Source organism: Psittacula echo (assembly GCF_963264785.1).
Source record: "Psittacula echo genome assembly, chromosome: 6".
In the NCBI taxonomy this organism is placed as follows: domain Eukaryota; kingdom Metazoa; phylum Chordata; class Aves; order Psittaciformes; family Psittacidae; genus Psittacula; species Psittacula echo.
Window position 1 is genome coordinate 67,654,470 of NC_137743.1, and position 18,875 is coordinate 67,673,344.

At 44.3% G+C, this 18,875-nt stretch overlaps 1 protein-coding gene across 4 annotated transcripts in view; it reads right to left on the reverse strand.

Moving 5' to 3' along the window:
• The window catches only part of WIPF1 (WAS/WASL interacting protein family member 1), a 56,634-nt gene that overhangs the window by 12,738 nt on the left and 25,021 nt on the right, over window positions 1-18,875 (reverse strand). For all 4 annotated transcript variants that reach the window (XM_080620422.1, XM_080620419.1, XM_080620420.1 and 1 more), the window contains exons 3-5: window positions 4,307-4,395; window positions 3,500-3,629; window positions 564-740 (exon numbers count right to left, since the gene is read on the reverse strand). In XM_080620422.1, coding sequence (XP_080476548.1) covers window positions 564-740; window positions 3,500-3,629; window positions 4,307-4,357 — 358 coding nt within the window. In that variant the 5' untranslated portion in view covers window positions 4,358-4,395. The remainder of the gene's footprint in view (window positions 1-563; window positions 741-3,499; window positions 3,630-4,306; window positions 4,396-18,875) is intronic.

Here is an 18,875-nt window from a genome sequence, read left to right on the forward strand (position 1 = left end):
CTCCTTTGTTCCAAGCGGCACAAGGCTTTGGATAGCTGTTTTGCCAGCCAGAAGAATACAGTGCGTGCCCCGAACAAGCCTCCAAGTACAGTATACCAGCCAGCTGGGATGCCTCATGCACTCCCTACATGGCAAATCATGCTGTTGTGCAGCTGACGCAGATGTACTTTCCGTTTGGAAAGTGGATCCTTTTTCCTTGTGCACAAGGGAGAATTAACCTGGAATCATTTTATGCTCCCCCCCACCTCTGGTCCTGCACATCCACAGCTAGGGCAGCACCTAGTCTGCCTGACTGGACTTTGCAGGTAGCAATTCAACATTGCTGAGAGCTTTAGTTTTCATCACTAACTAGGAGGATGGGTGGGAAGAGGAGTCTCACTTCTCCTTTATAAAACCTAGTATTAAGAATAAAACAAGATTCAAGCTGAAAAATGTAATTTCCTAAGAGCCTAAGATATTTGAAGGCTTTTTCAACCCCAGCAGGTAATTTACTGCAGTGCTATGAAGGTTTTAAACAATGTCACATCTACTTTTTCACATTGGAACTGCAAGGTCTTTCTTACCAGCATCCCGACTTGCAGCAGATCTGAGCTTAGGCATTCCTGCTTGGAAAAGGCCTCCAAGGCCAGGCGGTCCACCAGCACCAAAGCTGCCACCACTGCCACCACCAAAGCCCCCACCGCTGCCACCACCACCTCCTCCAAAGCCACTGCCGCCACCTCCACTTGGTCCTTTGGGTTCTGTTGGGAAAAAGATCCCTACGTTAGGCAGAGAAGCGAGACCGATCCTGCAAAGTCATCTATTTCATGAGAGCAATGCCTGCAGCCGGGACAAGCTTTCAAAACACACAAGTCCTTGTTTAGTTTGGATCACTGCAGCTACCATCACCACCACTATTACACCGTGGAAGAGGTGGTGCAATAAACATAGCTGCTGTGTTTTATTAAGCCACCACTTTCCTTTAGTCTGCTCTGGACTGGAAAGCAGAGAAACAGTCACTACGGAGAATTAGGAATGGACATTGATGGGACCTCTGAGAATATCATGTTGTCTTTGTCAGCATCTTTGTAGCTGCTTGCTGTTTCTTTATACCTTTGCTCTCTTCTCCTTCCCTTCTACTTCTCCATAAGCAAACCAAGACACAGGGCAATCTCACAGGAAATGTGGAAGGAAGGAGGAAGATAGAAGTGTTCTTCCTCTTGCAGGTGTCTTCTGGGAACACACAGAACCCTGTCACTATTGATGATTATTGATGACTATTGAGCCCAGAAAGCCAACCGTATCCTGGGCTGCATCAAAAGGAGCGTGACCAGCAGGTTGAAGGAGGTGATCCTGCCCCTCTACTCTGCTCTCGTGAGACCTCACTTGGAGTATTGTGTGCAGTTCTGGTGTCCTCAACATAAAAAGAACATGGAACTGTTGGAACAAGTCCAGAGGAGGCCACGAGGATGATCAGGGGACTGGAGCACCTCCCGTATGGAGACAGGCTGAGAAAGTTGGGGCTGTTCAGCCTGGAGAAGAGAAGGCTGCGTGGAGACCTCATAGCAGCCTTCCAGTATCTGAAGGGGGCCTACAAGGATGCTGGGGAGGGACTATTCATTAGGGACTGTAGTGACAGGACAAGGGGTAATGGGTTCAAACTTAAACAGGGGAAGTTTAGATTGGATCTAAGGAAGAAATTCTTTACTGTGAGGGTGGTGAGGCACTGGAATGGGTTGCCCAGGGAGGTTGTGAATGCTCCATCCTTGGCGGTGTTCAAGGCCAGGTTGGATGAGGCCTTGGGTGACATGGTTTAGTGTGAGGTGTCCCTGTCCGTGGCAGGGGGGTTGGAACTAGATGATCTTAAGGTCCTTTCCAACCCTAACTATTCTATGATTCTATGATTCTATTTTATGTTGCAACATACCCACTTAGACAAAGCCTAGTGGCATTCCTCATTACCTTACTGTACATCCAGAAATGCAGTGACAGAATCATTAGTTACTCATTTTTCCAATAGGCAGAAATTACTTGATCTGCCCTCCCTTCCTCTCCCTTTTTTGTCTCTATTAATAGACACTATTAGACAATAAGCCAATATTAATGCTGTGAGCACACTGCGATGCTAACTGTAAAATGGAAGAGTTTCTACTACAACAAATGCAGGGAAGAGCCCTATTCAGAGCACCACTGCAAAATGAGCAGGCCCACAGGTTGGGATATCAGTGGAAATCAGCTCTCAAATGACAGGCTACATGGCTGAGGATCAATTGCTTAATTTCCTGGCATTTCAATTTCCACAACTTTGGGTGGGTAAAAATTTCATTGACTTTAATGTAATTAAAACACGTGGATGAAGAGCACTTCTAATAATCCCACCCAGAACAAAGGAAGAAGAATGTGTTCATAGTAGAATGTTTCACGTCATCCTTCTCTTTCCTTAAGCATATTAGCTCAGTTCACCTCTGACTCACATAGGGAGTGAACCTCTGGAGAAACATTGTTACTATGGTTTAGTCTTTCATCATGATTTGTTAATTCACGTAAACAATAGGCGGCATCATTTTTATCTTACTGTTTACCCCTCCTTTAATCCCCTTGATGCTTTTCTCCAGCTTATTACAATAGCTAGAACATGTACTTTGCTTTCAGAGATAATAATCACATGTTTAAAAACTAAGTACCTGGCTGACTGCAGGATTGAACCTATGTTTTTTAATTATTCTTACTTGGTCGCACTCCTTTGGGCATTTCTTGCTTTCTTCATCATCTTCGTATCACAGTCCAGCCTTTAATTGCATGGCCAGACCTAGACTGAGCTCTATCACGTTTGCTCATCGGTCTGCAGAAGCGTCTTTTCTCCCTAGGCAATAAACGCTGTTCCTCTGACGTAGCAGGCCCTCCATAAGTGGAGCTGCTGCCTTGTGCCACAGTACCACGAGGCAGGCTGAGCAACAAGGCTCAGCCAAAAAGAGCCCTGCATCCTTGAGTCACCCCAGGAGCGGCACAACTGCGGCAGTGCAGCCCAGTGACACACAGGTGGGGCTCTGGCTCCTGGCTCCGGTTTTGCTTTGAATGGTGCTGGGGCCATATACAAGCCATCAGTGTCACGCCAGTGTGCCTTCATTTTTATACTGTTTATGCAAAAGTAGAGTCTGAAATTACACTGTATTCTCCGTGCTCTCCTCAGTCCTGACAAGGGTTTTGTCTGCCTGATCTGCTGCAGCTCCTCAGCAGAGCTCCTGGTAGAGTTTGCATAGTTTTGTGATTTAAGCAAGAAAAAGAACTGCTTTTATGAGAGTAAGCAAACAAATTAACAATCACAATTCATAAGCAGTATTTGATTTCTCAACTGATTTAATCCATGATGAACAGAGTTTATATTTATGCATGCCAACTTCTGGCATTTTATACTTCTCTTATGGCAGTTTATTTGATGATACACAAAACAATTTTGTGCATTCAGATATGTAGACCCATTCGTGCATACAGAAACTCCAACATGCAGAATCATACTTACTGTCTAGAATCGGAGCACTCCTGTCATTAGTGACAGTCTTCTTTAGCTTCTTTCCTTTGGTAATATCAGATAATAGAGCATTTCGCCCTGCTTGTTCTGACCTGCTTAGGGATGGCTTTTCAGTATTTGCCTGCAAAATAAAAGTGAGGAAGCAAAATATACCTCAACTTCCAGCTAAAAGTTCTGCTCAAATACAGTTGTTCTTGAGACTTCAATTTCTGTTTTAACAGCACCAGCGTGGGTAGCATACCACATATGATTTTGTGAATGATGTATAGGTAGCTGGCCTTGATACTGACTCGAGGCCCACAAACACTGGTGCTATTCTAACCCTCACTATTCACCAGAAACAGAACACTTATGGGAATTCACATCTTTTAAAGTCAAGATCAGTGACCATGAAATGGTGGAGTTTGAAATCCTTAGGGCGGTGAGGAGGGAATGCAGCAAACTCGCTACCCTGGAGTTCTGGACAGCGGACTTTGGCCTCTTCAGGAATCTGCTTGGTAGAGCACTAAGAGGTTGAGTAGGCTGAGGGAGCTGTGCTGGCTAAGAACCAGTATGGGAGAAAGAGAAGGATGGAGAGTCAGTGAGGTTAGTGACATACATATGGGCACTGGAAGGGAGTGGAAGTGATGATCCCTTTTGTAGGATCAATCATGAATCGTAAACAAAACATTGGAGAGCTTTCCCCAGATATCATGCATACCCTCAGCCGCACCTCAGTGCCTCTGGACATCCCATTGGATATGACAAGAGGCAACAGAGGACTGTGTATGTGGTACATTTACCTCCTGTAAAACTTACCAAGGCCAGTGTTGGAGGTGGAGGGGGAGCTGGAGGGGGAGGCACAGGCATGGTGGAAGGCTGAGTTCTGTCTGGTCTTCCTAAGAAACCTGCACAGCAAAACACAGAAACACACAAGGCCCAGCGATTAATAAATCTAAAAAAGAAGCACTTAATGTTTCACTGTATGGAGAGCAGCTACATCCTTAAATGGGGGCTCTCTATATGATCCCCACTGCCACACAAACTCACAGACATACACATCCAGTTTTGCACAGATACACAACCCATGTATTGCTATGGCAATGCACAAAAATGCAGTAATAAAACTGAACTCTGTTTACCCCAAGAATCTTGTTCCTGTGGAAGTACTTCAGGATAATCCCATAGGTATACCATCAAGAAGACATTATCTCTTTAAGATCACACTCAAAAAGAGGTGCTGATCTTTCAAAGCCCTTACACGTCTGGAAGATCCACCCCCCACGCACACACTGTTCCCTAGAGCACAGCTCTAGGAAAGACTCATGCTTCTTCCTTTCTTCCTTCTTTCTCTGAAGACTCCATGCTCCATCCTCACCTTCCTCCTCGTCAGGAGCAGCACACACAGTAATGCTGTGTGCACTTCCCCAGGGGAGGAAAGCAGGCAGCCCGGCCTCTCAGCTGCAGGCTGCTGCAGAGGGAAAAGCCTGGCTGCCAAACCTCAGCCTTCCCTGACCTCCCTGGCTGGAGATCATGCTCCCACTTTTCCCCACCCCGAGCAGAACTTCCAACCCAGGGCAATCCTAGGGGGGACACACCAGAGATGTGGAACTTTCATTGCAATAAAAACACCAAAAGGAAAAAAAAAAAATAAAAAAAGAAGGAAGGACAAGCATCGAGGAATTATTTTTCAAGTCACAAGGGCTTTTTGTAGCATTTTGGCACACTGCTCACTGGAACTGTGCCTATCAGATGCTCCAGGGCTTTTCTAATGGTGCTATGGCATTTCAGCATGTCCTTTGCTCTTGCCCATTCACCTGAGCCAGCTTCAGTAACACTGATTTACCACCATATAAGGTTTTTTTACCATATAGGGTTTGTACAAGACAGGTAAACACAGCGGGAACAGGAATAAGGGTTATTCTCAAGACAACCCCAGGCTGACAGCTGAGGTCCCCATGGTGGTTATTCACAAAAACACAGAGCTCTCACTTCCTGAAGTCACTCAATTGTTTTTGATAAACCCAAGGAGAACTGTAGTAGCACAGTATCTGCCAAAACAACTTCATGTTAGGTACAGTACCCTCTACAGTTTAAATGAGCATTAGGAAAATGTCCTGAATGGAACAAAATGGCATTTGCAGCGAGGGTTTGGGGTGAGTCACCACCTACAAAGTCTGTAATGGCTCTGAGATGATCCATGATAAGAGGAAAAAAATGGTTAGAAGTACAGATTTATCTTGTCAGATGCTCATGCTTCGAAAGAATTAGAATACGGCTGTAACCCCATCTCCTCCCCCAAAAAATAGTTGCTGAGCTGCCTTTCCCAGAAGAAACCTTTCCTGAAATAAGACTTTAATTTGTCTAAAATCTTTAGGGGAGAAAGTGTGTGGAAAGTAGCCAGACACATCACCCCAAGCTCTGGCTTCCTATCTATTGAAAACCATGGAGTTTAAAGTGGAGTGTGGCACCACCACCATCTCCAGTGCCTGCGGGTTCTCTTCTCCCTTACTGCAGAAGCTGTCTCTCTTTCCAGTGACTGTGAAAGAGCGAGCAGAGCAGAGAGGAAGCTGGCGGCCGGACAGACTGACTGACTGACTGACTGACAGAGAGGAAACTGCGAAGCCAAGCCTACGCAGCACAGTGCAAACACATGCTCTTGCAAAGCCCTGCAAACGGACCGGTGTGCTCTCATCAGTCCTCTGATGCGTTGTTGTGTGTCTCCAGGGAAGCACCAGCTTCACATTCAGAGCAGCTGCTTGAATTCAGTTATATTCCTGCCTTCCACATTGCTAGCTGTAGGTTGTCGCGTAAAACTCTGCACAAAGCCCTATCCCTTTCCCGATCTGCTTATCCTAAACACAATATTTGCAATCTGAATCCTATTAAAAGCACCAAGACTAATGCTGCTTTGTTCTGCAGCTTCCTGTTTAAAAAAAACAGTCAACAGGAAAATTATTTCTTACAGCAGACCACAACCATCCTGTTTCTTAACGCAGTCTTTTCACAGCTGCAGTTGTCTTTAGTGTAACTGTGCCATTAAGCTATTTCACCAAGGTTTTAACTCCTTCAACTGATTAAAAAGAGAAGAGAAATCCTCCTCTCTGCACTGCTTTGAGAGAGGAGGCCAAACAAGTCAGGATAAAGCGCTGCGAGTCTCCTTGGCACCCTGTGACACAGGAAAGTCTCTGGAGTAGGCAGAATAAAGTTTGGTTTGGTATCAGGCTTGTAAATTAATTCCTTAAGGCAGCTCAGAACTGGCTGCAGCAAGTGAGCCAGTGTTTGTGCAAATGCCATGACTTATCTACCTCCCCGTCAGTTAAGTGATTGCTTTCTGCATGCTTGTGCTGTTCTGTTCTACTTTTCTTTGCCCTTTTAACTGGGTTGTTTTAGATCAGCTTCTTAAGGAATTGGCAGGGACAGAGGGGAAGCAAGCTAACACTCAAAGCCTGAGTTCTCTAAAGGGAAGACACTACTCGCAGACACATCCAGCCTCTCCAAATCCCTCTCTGCACACATTAATCACAAGGAGGTAAGGCAAAGAAAGGCACTGAGTGCTCCTCTTTCCCTGTGCCATCTTACAGTGGGATTATATCCTCTGATGTACCTAGTCACCAGCTTCACACTACCTAGTCCCTCCTGCGGTACTGAAGGGCTTTCTCAACAGGACAGGAGAGGATACAGCTACACACTAGTGAACAAACCCTACAGCGCCCAGGACAGTTACCAGCGGGGTCTGGAAAATGACATTTTGGAGGCACAGGACAAGCTTCTGTAATAGGCCATACTTGGGGAGGAATGGCTTGAAGTTTAGTGCAAGCATCCCACGGAGTTGTTTGTTCATGATGTTCTAGAGCACACAGCTCCTTTAGGAGCCATCAGAAAAGAGATTGTATGGCATGACTCAAACCTGTGTGCCCACACACAAAAGTGTAACGCATACGTTTTACAGAGCCAGTAAAATACCCCAGTTTGTCAAATTTTAGCTTAAAACAAGTTACAACACTGCTTCCCTCGCACATTTGTCACTCTCTTGACTCCGCTTCTGCTGCTGAGAGAGAATTTCAGAAACTCAAGCTGAAACTCTTCAGCAAGAAACAGCACCTCTGAAGCTCTAATTCACCCTTGCTGTTCGGTTGCTAGATTTTGTAGAGTCTATTTCTTTGCTTGACTTTTTGTAAGCAAAAAAGTGTCACTCTGGATTTTACAATTTGATCACTCTAAGCCTGTAGGAAGAATAATCATGTACTGAAGAGACGCAGCAAGGGGGGGGGCTTGCCCACATGGCACAGTGCAGTGCTGTGGCTGACCCGGGGATGAGCAGCACCTCTCAGGGGGCAGAAGCAAAGCAGCTGAGTCAGCACAACAGTGCACTTGAGTTCTGCAGCTGCTCTGTTCACCATTAATTCTCAGGATAGCTGTTTTGCACAGAGCATAGAGATGTCCTAAGATGTTAAGTGTAACTTTACAATTAGAGGAAAGCTTTGGTTACTGTCCTACACATCAACAATAGACTAATTATTTGCTCCTGGTCAGTGGGAAAGAGCTGGGTTTGAGAAATGGACATTATGTTCAGTTTCTAACAGCTGACACTATAAAGTGCCTGAAACAGTAACTGATCCACTCAGTAATAAATTTTACCTACCGGATTTCTTAATAACCAAGTGGCTTATGACACTCAGAGCTGCAGGGTGTTGCAATTCCAAAAGAGTAAGGCTGAAAGGTCATATCAGTCCTTTGAAACCCAGGACATTTGGGTTTCTAAGTTCTTGCATATTTTCTAGGCAGTAAATTATCACAGCTTTTAGGAATCTATATGGAAACGTTATATCGAGACGAGCACTGGTGGTGCAGCAGAAAGGATTACGGTAACTAATGCGCACGCATACACCGCAGCGCCGGCCGCTGAGCCGCAAGCACAAAGGTCGGTATTGTCAGCAAGAGAGGAGGATTTCTACAGCTGGCAGCAGGCCGGCAGCTGCGCTCCCGCTGCGAGGCAGGCGCCGTGCTCACCGCTGTTTCCTCTGGGGGTCCAGCCCGGATGGGCGCTGACATCGCCAGGAGCAGGCATCCCACCGCAGCCCTCACACTCGCTCTGCGCCTCCTCGATGCCAGGGCAGCCTCCCTGCAGGCCATGGGCGACCTTATCGAGAGGGACGTGCACACAAGCAGCACCTGCTGGCTTTCCAAAAGCCACCGCAGCCGCCGACAAAGGAGATGCCGCAGAGCTGCCCACCTAACCCCAGGTAAACCATACCATCAGAGCTGCATAAGGAAGACCTGATTTTTGCAAGCTACTATCAGAAACGGTATTAAAATATTACCATATGCAGCATCATGATAAAAACTAACTTAAATTTAACAGCAAAACAGAGAAAAGCATCCTGCAAAAAGCCCCTTGCTCCACAAAGTAATCCCTGAAGAGCAATAGGCAAAAGTGGCATTAAACTGAACTCAGTGAAACACAAATTTTGGGCATTTTGGATTGAATTAGGTACTTCAGAAACAATTTCAGGAGCATTACAAATGCTAAAAGGAAATGTGACATTTAACAGGGTATGGACATTGCAAACAACTGGACTGCAAGTAAACTGTTAGCATCTAGTCAGCCATTTTGAGCTGCTTTGAGGTGCCCCCTCTTCAACATGTTGAGTCAGAGGCAAACAGCTCACTGTGGTTAATCATTTCCTGCATGATTAATTTCCAAGCAGAAAAAAAAAAAGAGGAAGGAACAAACAGCTATAGAAATAAAATAGAGTTGATAGAACTTAAGGGGGGGAAACCCCAAAGTTGCCAATTAAAATGCTGATTGGCTCTCTGTGGAAAAGGGCCTAACTTCCAAAGCAGGACTGATCTAGCTCTTCCAAAATGCCTTACTCCCTGCTAATTTGAGACATTGGGCCAGGTCACCAAGTGCTTCAGTAAGCACAACTGACTGCAAACACAGTACGGAGGAGTTGGAAAATCCTTTAAAATCACTTTCATACAGACCACAGTACTTTTTCATGAGCAGTTTTTTAACAGAGTACAGAGCTATTAAATCATTTGATAAAAAATGGTTCCATGATGTCACAAAATTTGTTCAGGTCCCTCTGCTTCCACTTTCCATGGTGGACCCGAGCCTTTAGTAAGTCTACATGTCCTGTGTTCCACCACTGTATCCTCTGAAGGCCAGAGGGGCTGTCTGCATCAAGAGAGTTGGTGAGGGAGTGTGCAAAGGTGGAAATGAGAGCTCTAGAAGATGCTGAAGACATTCCTCCCACGCAGCACCACGCCAGTAAATCCCTGAATATACTGAAGAGGATTCTCCTACAGGGTGAATAAAGAATACTTAGGAGTGAATAGCTTGACATGCACTAAAGTAACCTGATAAAAGTCTTAACTGAGGCACAAGAAGGCTGCTGTATAACCACACTATGTATATTCAGCAAGAGAGCCTGAATTTTCCTCCTCCTAACTGGAGTAAACTTTTTGAAGCTTAGGAGCTCCAGAGGAAGAAAGTGACACCAAGTGTTGCTCTCAGTATTTTCAGGTCCTTTAACATCAGTGCCTGGTCTTCTAAGGATGGTTTCTGGCTGAAACAACACTCCTGGTGCAGGGATTACAAGAGTCTGTGGCCTGAGAAAGGGCATTGAAAGGGTGTGAGAATGCAACTTGTCCTATCCTGTCTGGAGGAAGCTGTGGTAGCAGAAGGAGGCAGTAATGTTTCACCCTTAAAACCACTTGCAGAGAGCTGGACAGCCAAAAGAGAGACCAAGAGAAGAGAAGTTACTTCAGACACATGAGACCCAGGGAAGTTTTGGGGACCTGCCACTGCAAGAGAGAGGAAGCCAACTTTATTTGGGACTTTTCACATTTCCAAGAAGCTCCCCACAGTACCTGAAATGAGTGGTTGAGTACGACTTCCCACCGAGGCTGAAAATTGCCACCCCCTACACAAAATGCCAGGGCACAGAATGTGGCTGGCACCAGCGATGCTGGAGAGCTCTTGCCCTGACCCCCGAGTCAGGGCATCCTTTCTTTTTCCACAAACAGTCCTTGAAGGGGAGATGGACGATAGGCTTCATTCATGGGCACATGCGTAATGCAGATGAGGTCTATGTGGCACCAGCCCAGGACTTTGCCCAACCTGAGGATCTGGCAATAACAGGAAGGTCTGTCGCGGGGAGCTGCACCTTTACGTAAGTGGCAGTGACTGGCTTGGGGGATGTAACACCATCCTGCTGTGGTCAGGGGCCAAACAGGAGTGAAGGTGAAAGCAAGAGCCTGGAGGTCTCTGGCAGAAGTGCACGGGACAGTTTTGGGTTAGAAACACATGTCGAGGCAGTATCACAGTGAGCAGTTTTTCAGCCCTACTTAGGCTGTAGAGAGATGAGACACTTGTTTTGTTTTATACATACCCTTTTCAATAAATTACAGAGTTCTAATCTGTTACCTTTTCATCTTTTACCGCAGCTTAACTGAGCTATGTGAAAGGTGCAGGTGCTGTGGGGCTAGTAAGGAGCAGTAAGATAAATAGCCATAACAGCAAACAAGGCACAAGACTCGTTAGAAGAAAAGAAATGAGAGGGTGCTGTGAAGTGCTTTTCTGTCTCTGTGCATGTTATCCCATGCATCTGTGCCCTGCCAGCCGTATGGCATCTCCATCTTTCTCCACCCCTCATGCTCATGTCCTTCACCCACAAGCACCCAAAATGCGGTGACCCTGTAGGCAGCAGTGGCTACAGCTCACACTGGGCAATGTCTCAGAGTCTAAAAGCCCCCTAAACACTTTTGATCTACTTCTTACCATCACAGGAAAACAGTAACAAAGCAGGTTACTGTGGGTGTTGATGACAAGCGAACAACTGTCAGGCTACTGAGCCAGCACACAACCACAGGGCACCAAGCGCCCCAACAGTCAGATGCACTCATGGTCCACAGCAAGTTGCATCCAGCAAACCTCGTCTGTCAAAGGCAACCAGGAGTTACATGGTGAAAATCCAGCAGTGCTGCATCCATGGAAAATTGCAGCTAAGAAGTAGGCCGCTGTGGTGTCAGAATGTTGTTTTAATCCAAGTATTTTAAAATCAGTTTTTTTATTTTCAGTGACATATTTTGCAAGATATGCAGAGGATCACAGGCAATGGCTGGCTTAGGAGGACTGCCCTGAGTCACCAAGGTAGTCACTATTTGGAAGAAGCAGCAAAGCTTTTAGTCAGTTTAAGTGTTTGAATGTTGACTTGAGAAGAGCTGATAATGTAATACACTACAGCAGACAGCATCTCTGACTCACCGAAAACAGAAATTGCTTCCATCTAATCCATGTCCTTATAACTTCCTTCAGCCAGTGTTTTCAGAGGATGTACAAGAATACTCCTGTCTGCTCAGGCCCTGAGAAACGTCTCACATCCCCTGCCACAGCAACCCTGCCTTGAGGAGCAGGACCTCAGCCCTGCAAATGAAATCTGGAGCATAGCCCCTGCACTGGGCACCACGGAGGGAGTCTCTGCTGCGCTTTAAAACAGGCATGTGTGTGTCATTCCTCAGCAGGAGGCTGTGGCCAAACACAGCAGAGAAATCTACAGTTGCTGGGCTGCGTCCCAGCCCTCGGGACAGGAGGACACAACTTGGGATATTGCAACCTCCTACAGCTCCCTCCCTGCCAAGGATGAAAAGCCTTTCCCCAGCCCCTCCACAAGGAAAAGCCCGCAGCAAACAGCTGCACCCTCTCTCCTAGGCAGGAGTGATGGTTAAGGACCAAGCTGTTTGTGCCTGAGCTCTTACTTCAGCTGTCCATAGCACAGCTGCCTGCAATATACAATCACCTACCATGCAAGGCAGCCTTTAGTCAATCCTAGCACTTGAAACAACGCACAAGGATGTGTTATCCTTGGCACGCTGCCTGACACAGCCAACAAGGGATTCACCCGGCCTGGAGGCAACCTCAGCGTGCAGCCTAAAGAAAGGGACCCTTGTTACGATCCTCTGGGGAGGCTGAGGGACAGCCACTCTACACAGGGACAACATAGCCTGGGCAACAAGGACCTGATATCTCTCTACATCTTATTCCCTTGCCTTATTCCTTTGTGTTCACAAAATACTGTTCCTAATACACAGCCCAAGGGTTCCTCTCCGATGGGCTGCTTTTTCCAGTGTCTCATTACTTGCAGGGGTGACCACTCAGTATCATGTGGCAGCTCAGCACTACGTACTTCACTGCACAGCTTTCTCTCCAAAACTTGAGCCATCTTAAGCTATAGGAGCTGTTGGTAGGGCCAACAGGCTGGTTCAGAAATTAAAGATTTCCGAGTATTGCCTCCAGCTTATTCAGTCCTAAGTCAGAACAGAAAGTACTGCATTAGGCTGGAATAAATCCTGAAGAACAGCACTTTTCCCACCTGCTTATCCTCACAACACAGTACCGCTCTGCTCTCTGACTGGAAAGGGTCATTCGTGGCCTGATGGTGGCAGGCAGCCTGCAGAGGCAGGGCAGGAAGGGATGCTTCCCACACCTGCTGACCCAGAGGCAGAAAGGCAGGAGCTGGCCCTCAGAGCCCCCAGCTCATTACCATAGGAAATAAGTTTAGTTCACATTATTGTCCCTGCCTTTTGCCTTTCCACTTATTGCTCCATATTTCTTTTTTTTTCAGGATGTTACAGCAGTGACCGCTTGTTTGCTCTATGTACACGAAAGCCATTCTGCCATTTGAATCAAACTGACAGAAGTCTAGAGGATTTTTTTCCCCCTTCTCTCCACTGTTTTACAGCATAACAGGCCAAGAAGTGCCAGAAATTAGTCTGAATGGGGTTTGTTTTGAGCTGTTGCAACTTTCAGTCAGTGAGGAATTAAGTCATAAGAACCAAATTTGGTGAGTGAACCCTGGGATTTTGCTGGTGGGCTTTTGCTGACCATGGCTGCCCTCTGGTGTGCCATGGGTACCCTTCACTGCAGGGGCTATAAGGAAAGGGGCTTCTCTGCAAATTGTGAGGCTGGGATGAAAAGAGCTTGTTTAGAGCCACAGGTTACATCATGGGAGCTCTGGGGCACCCCACACTGCATACTTTCCATGCCCAGGCACTAGATTAATAACATTGTGACCTGTGCAACACCACTTACCTTTCACTTCTGACCAACCGGACAATACAAAGCTGCAATCAAAAGAATTTTACTATAATGAAGGCCTATAGAAAAGGATCAAGGATCTCACACACTATCAGAGTATTTACTTCTCAGTAGCTGTAGATTTAGAATTCAGTTGATTTCAGCATCCAGATAGGCTTTTTTTTAACACAAAGTGTTTTCTTAATCACAATCAACTAAATCTTACTAAACCTGCTGTAAACTGTGACTGCTCTACTAAAGCCAGCATCTATAAAATAATATTAGAAGAGTAACTACCTCTAGAGGGAAATCTGAGGCATGTAAAGGGCCAGACATGTGGAGTGAATTTAAAGTACCATTTTCCAATCCCTCTCTCTTGTAAATATTGCAATATTCCTATAAGAATGTTGAAAAACTACAGTGCACAGAGATTAGTTCAGATTGCACATCAAAAGCCCAAACAGAAAGTTAAGTGGCCTGGGCAGTCAGCAGGGAAAAGCAGCTACACAAGCAAGAGTGCATTAGAGTTTTTACAGCCCAGGTGTCGACATAAATTAGAGTAACTCGAATAACTGTCATTAGAGGAGCAATCAAAGACTGATCTGCCTGGAGTGTGGGAAAAACAAAACAAAACCCAGCCCCAGTTCTGTGTAATGTAAGGCAGCCTGCTTGGCCAAAGACAGTTCAGAATACCACCTAGGAGCCAGGTTACTGTCAATAAAAGCCTCAGTTCAGCGCAGCAAGCCACATAAATCAGTTTTGTAAGAAACAGGCAACCAGGTCTGGTAGAGATTTTAATTAAAAAGAAGAAAAATAAATCTTATTTTCCATTCCAAAAGTTAATTTTGGATGATTTGAGGCTACAAAGTGCGGAGACTCCAAATCTCCACTAAAGTGGGTGGAGATGGAGAGTCTGATTTTACTCTCATTAGAGTTCATGCAAAGGCTCAGGCCAGTTGTCAGAGAAGGCTGGATGAAACTCATTGTATCTTATGACTTTGCTGAAAGCGTCTGAGTTGTTTGAAATGATGAGACAGAGATTAAGAAGAGTGCATCCCACAGAGTCCCTTGACATTCACTGGTGTGCAGGGATTTGTAGCTCGGGGTTAGTCATTAAAGCAGATTATATGCGATGCACTGAATCATATTTGCACATAAGTAATGAATTTGAGGAGTGTCACAGTCAGCTATCAAGACTGGTGCTGGCTCCCACAACAGCATCTTCTGGATGCAGATGGCTGATGGAGCAAGGACCACTGCCACAGTCTGCACAGTGTTCAGCACTGCTGGCATCTTGTTTCACGAACTGGGAGAGAGCAACCAGCAAGATATACTGTCATCTGTCTCTAAGGACCACGACCTATTGAAAAACTCCCCATAACTTTCACTCTGTGCCCTGCTCGTAGACAACAAACTGAACAGAAACTCACATCAGATCTTACAAGCTGACTAGATACTAAATGAGGACTCATTCTTCATATGACTTGTATCCCCTGTGTTCACAAACCTCCTCTGACCTCTGATACAAAAAGGTACAAAATACCATTTCATCTGTCATTTAAATGCTTATTTCAGTAATGCGGCCATGGAAAGTTCTTTGTAACTCTGCTGGGCTGTTACAAAACAAGTACTTTTTTTATAATTCACACTCCCAAAGGAATTAATGCAAGTTTGCAAATAAAGCAATGGAAAATTTTCAGCTTACTGAGTTATAAATGAATACACACAAAATATACCATTACTTTGCACATATAGGAGTTTTCAGTATTTACTCTGACTGGTATTTTATCATAGATCCTCCTCTGAGAATAGCTACAAAATGAACCTCTCTTACACAAATTTATGTAGTATCTGACTTGCAGTAATTAAAAGTCAGTATCACTTTCAAAGCCCAAAAACCCTGACGTACATGAAGCTGGGCAACGTACACGAAGCTGGGCAACGTACACTGGGTATTGCATATGCAGGGAGTTGGATGACAATTGCACAAGCAATCAAAGCAACTTGCAGCATCCGTTCTTGCTTGGAAGAGGGCCTCTGCCCTCTGAGGTTTGGCCTGCTGTGTAGTTCATATTGTGTCTCAAAAAGCTTTCAGACGGGCTGCTATGGTTTCAGTAATTATTTTTAAAGGTTCTCGGCAATGTAAAAACAAATCTGTGGAAGAGATTTGAAAATCAGGATGGAAATAATAAAGGGGAGGAAAAAGTGGAGGCAAAAAGTAATCTGAAAAAAAAAACCAGAGGGTCTGCTTCAGCAAGAAACCCCTTCCTTCCCCAAACTCCAGACTTCAATCGCCTCTTCTTCATGTTGGAACCAACCTCAGCTCACCCCAAACTACTCAGATACTGTGGCCAAAAGATGATCATCTTTTCCAAAGGGTCTATAAAACTTTAAAAACTGTGTCCAAAGCAATAAAAAGACTCAACAAAACCCGAATAAGCCAAAGGTGACTTAAGGATAAGAGATTAATTTTCATCTTAAAATATCCTACCGTACATATTTTGGTTTGAAATGAATCCACTTAAAAGCAACAAAGAAAAGCAACAGTGCTACTGAAAACACATTATTTCACATGCGAATTTACACGATCACCTAATATCTTGGCAGTACTGGCAAGTGATATCTTGTTTTAATCCATATTAAAAACAAGTCCAAAATGTTATGTTGCTGTACTACCAGATTATTTGCTTGGTTGGAATGCAGCAAGAACCTTCTCCTGCAGCTTGTTTCAGAGAAATAGATAGAAGCAGCAATACATTACTGCTATTAAAAATTGTCCAGTAAGACAACTGAAAACCTGTCTTCAGACGGCTTGTGCAAAACTAACAGATCAGATAACCGCTAAGAAGATTGAAGGTTGCTATTATTTCCATATTGTTTGGTTCCTTGTATCATATATAAAATCTACCAAATCAGACCATCATTTTCTCTATTTTAAAAACCATAGATTTTGAAACATACCAATATTAACTGTGTTGATCCACTGCCTTTATTACTACAGCAAGAAAAGCTTAATTTTAAAAGTTGAATTTCTAGATAAAAGTAAAATATGTTTCAGCTGAGAGGAAGTGCTGTAGTTTCACTGCAGACCTAGGAAGTTTTCTACCAGAGGAAAATATAGTCCAAAAGTACTAACGTGAATCTTTGTGATAAATGATGAGGGCTACCAGTTGAAGCTGTAGGGCTAAAGCAGACTAGCAGCAGGGAAGACTAAGAACTGTTTCTTCCTCTTGTGATACTGAACCACCAAATCTATCACATGCTTTATTCAGAGCTGACCAGCACTTCACTGCCTCCAAGACCGGTTACTGGATGGAATGAAATGCTACCTAGAGGAAACACATAAAGAAACTTTGCAGAGGGCCTCCTGCTCTAGCCTTGCTTCTTGGGAAGAGCAGTTCCAGAGCAAATTAGTGGTTTGGTGACCACCATGCAGAAGGTCACCTCCAAGCCAGGGGCCAACCAGAGGGATAGATGGAGAAGCAAAGCAAGGAGGGTACTTGGACATACCTTCACTCTTTGGCCAGCCTGGACATGAGCTCCAGATTGTTCTCCTGAATTGAAACCCCATGAGAGGTGTGGAACTGGTGGGCTGGTGCTAGAGTGATTGTCAGGCAATGAGCCCGATGCCCTTGTGGCTGCTAGTTCAGATTCCCATTCACAGCTGGAACAGTAGAAGAACCGACCTGAAATTCTGCCTCCTCTGTTTGGATTTAGTTTGGCTCTTTGTGAAGCTGTAAAAATCTAACTCACAGTGCATTGAATACCTCTCCATGTGTTAACAGGACAGACCTTAGCTTTCAGCATCTGAATTTGCATGTGTGCAAGTCACCCGCAATGCTCATGCACTGTTCCTATCACCAACAATTTCCATTTGGTCCGATCTGGAAAACATCCTGAGTAATACAAGGATGAATTTTTCTGTTAAGTACTTCCAATGCTGCCTTTTGGCAAGAAAAAATGTTGAAAGTCACTTGGAAAAGAAAGGTACAGCTAAGTGATGTTTCAATTATCTCATAAATAAGCTGCCAAAATGCTAAGAGTAAAATCCAGGCAATACTAATATTCTTCATATTTATACCATCATAAGCCAAGCAGAGATCAGTGTTGACTAACTGCAATTACATTTTCATTTACTAGAGTAGAACTACAACAGAAATTCAAGTTGAAATAGCTTTATAAAGTCCTTTTTACATAAATCTTGCAGTTTCATCTACTTTTGCAGCAGGACTTGATATTTAGGAAACACAGATACTTATGATATTACAGACATTTACAGATATTATAGGTGAGATAACATTGAAACAGAAGGTTCAGATTTTACCCCAGCACTTCAGCTGAAGATTCACCATTGATACTGGGACTATGAAATTTGCACATATGCATCTGAGTACACAGTACATGTCTGCAACAAATGATGCCAATTTAAACACCTATAGAAAGCGTACACAATTAAGCTGTCCATACCTAATCTAAGGTTTTAATTACTCAGTTGAAAGCTCCTAGAAGTAAAGTTAGGTTCTGAAGATTTAATTTATGAAATATGCTTCTGTACTTGTTTTGGCAGTTATCTAATAGATGTACAAGTTCTGGTTTGCATCAGTTTGTGGTTCTTTTAAACTCAAAGCAATTTAATGTTACATGAAAGACTAACTCATTCTAGGAATTTAGATTCCCTGTTCTGCCTGTACAACAAAATTTGTGTATGTTGGTTTACTACAAGATTTAATAATATGGTTTTGGGGGGAAAATTAGAGAGAAGTGGGAAATTAATTTTATGCCCTGTACAAGCCTGAAACATGAAGAGATTTCTGTCTTAACCAGAAATTTAGAAAACCCAACAACACAAACAGCTTTGTTCTTAGAAGCACAAGTTTCAGCAAAGCCTATGTGGGCTTTGGATATTTTAAATTTCTTTTAAAGCTAATTTTAGAATTTTTAATTTTTGAAACTTACATTTTGTGCCAAATTCACCTTTGATCTCTTTGAGGGACTAATAATAATAATAAAAGGGTTTTGATAAACCGATGTCTTATGTTTTCATAGCTTCACTAAGTGTACTGACATGGTGCTGCCGAACCAGCACAGGGCACTCTGATTCCTGACTGCCTTGATCATCCCCTGGTCCCAGGAGGGACACAGGGCAAGTTGGTACCACCAGGCATAAGACTGGGAGGACACAGGTGCCACAGACGTAGACAAAGAAGCGGGCTCAAAGTCTTATAAAGGGGACTAGTTTAAAGCATGGCACAAATCAAATAAAAGCAACCCAGGTCAACAAAGTGAAAACGCCCTTCTGCTCTC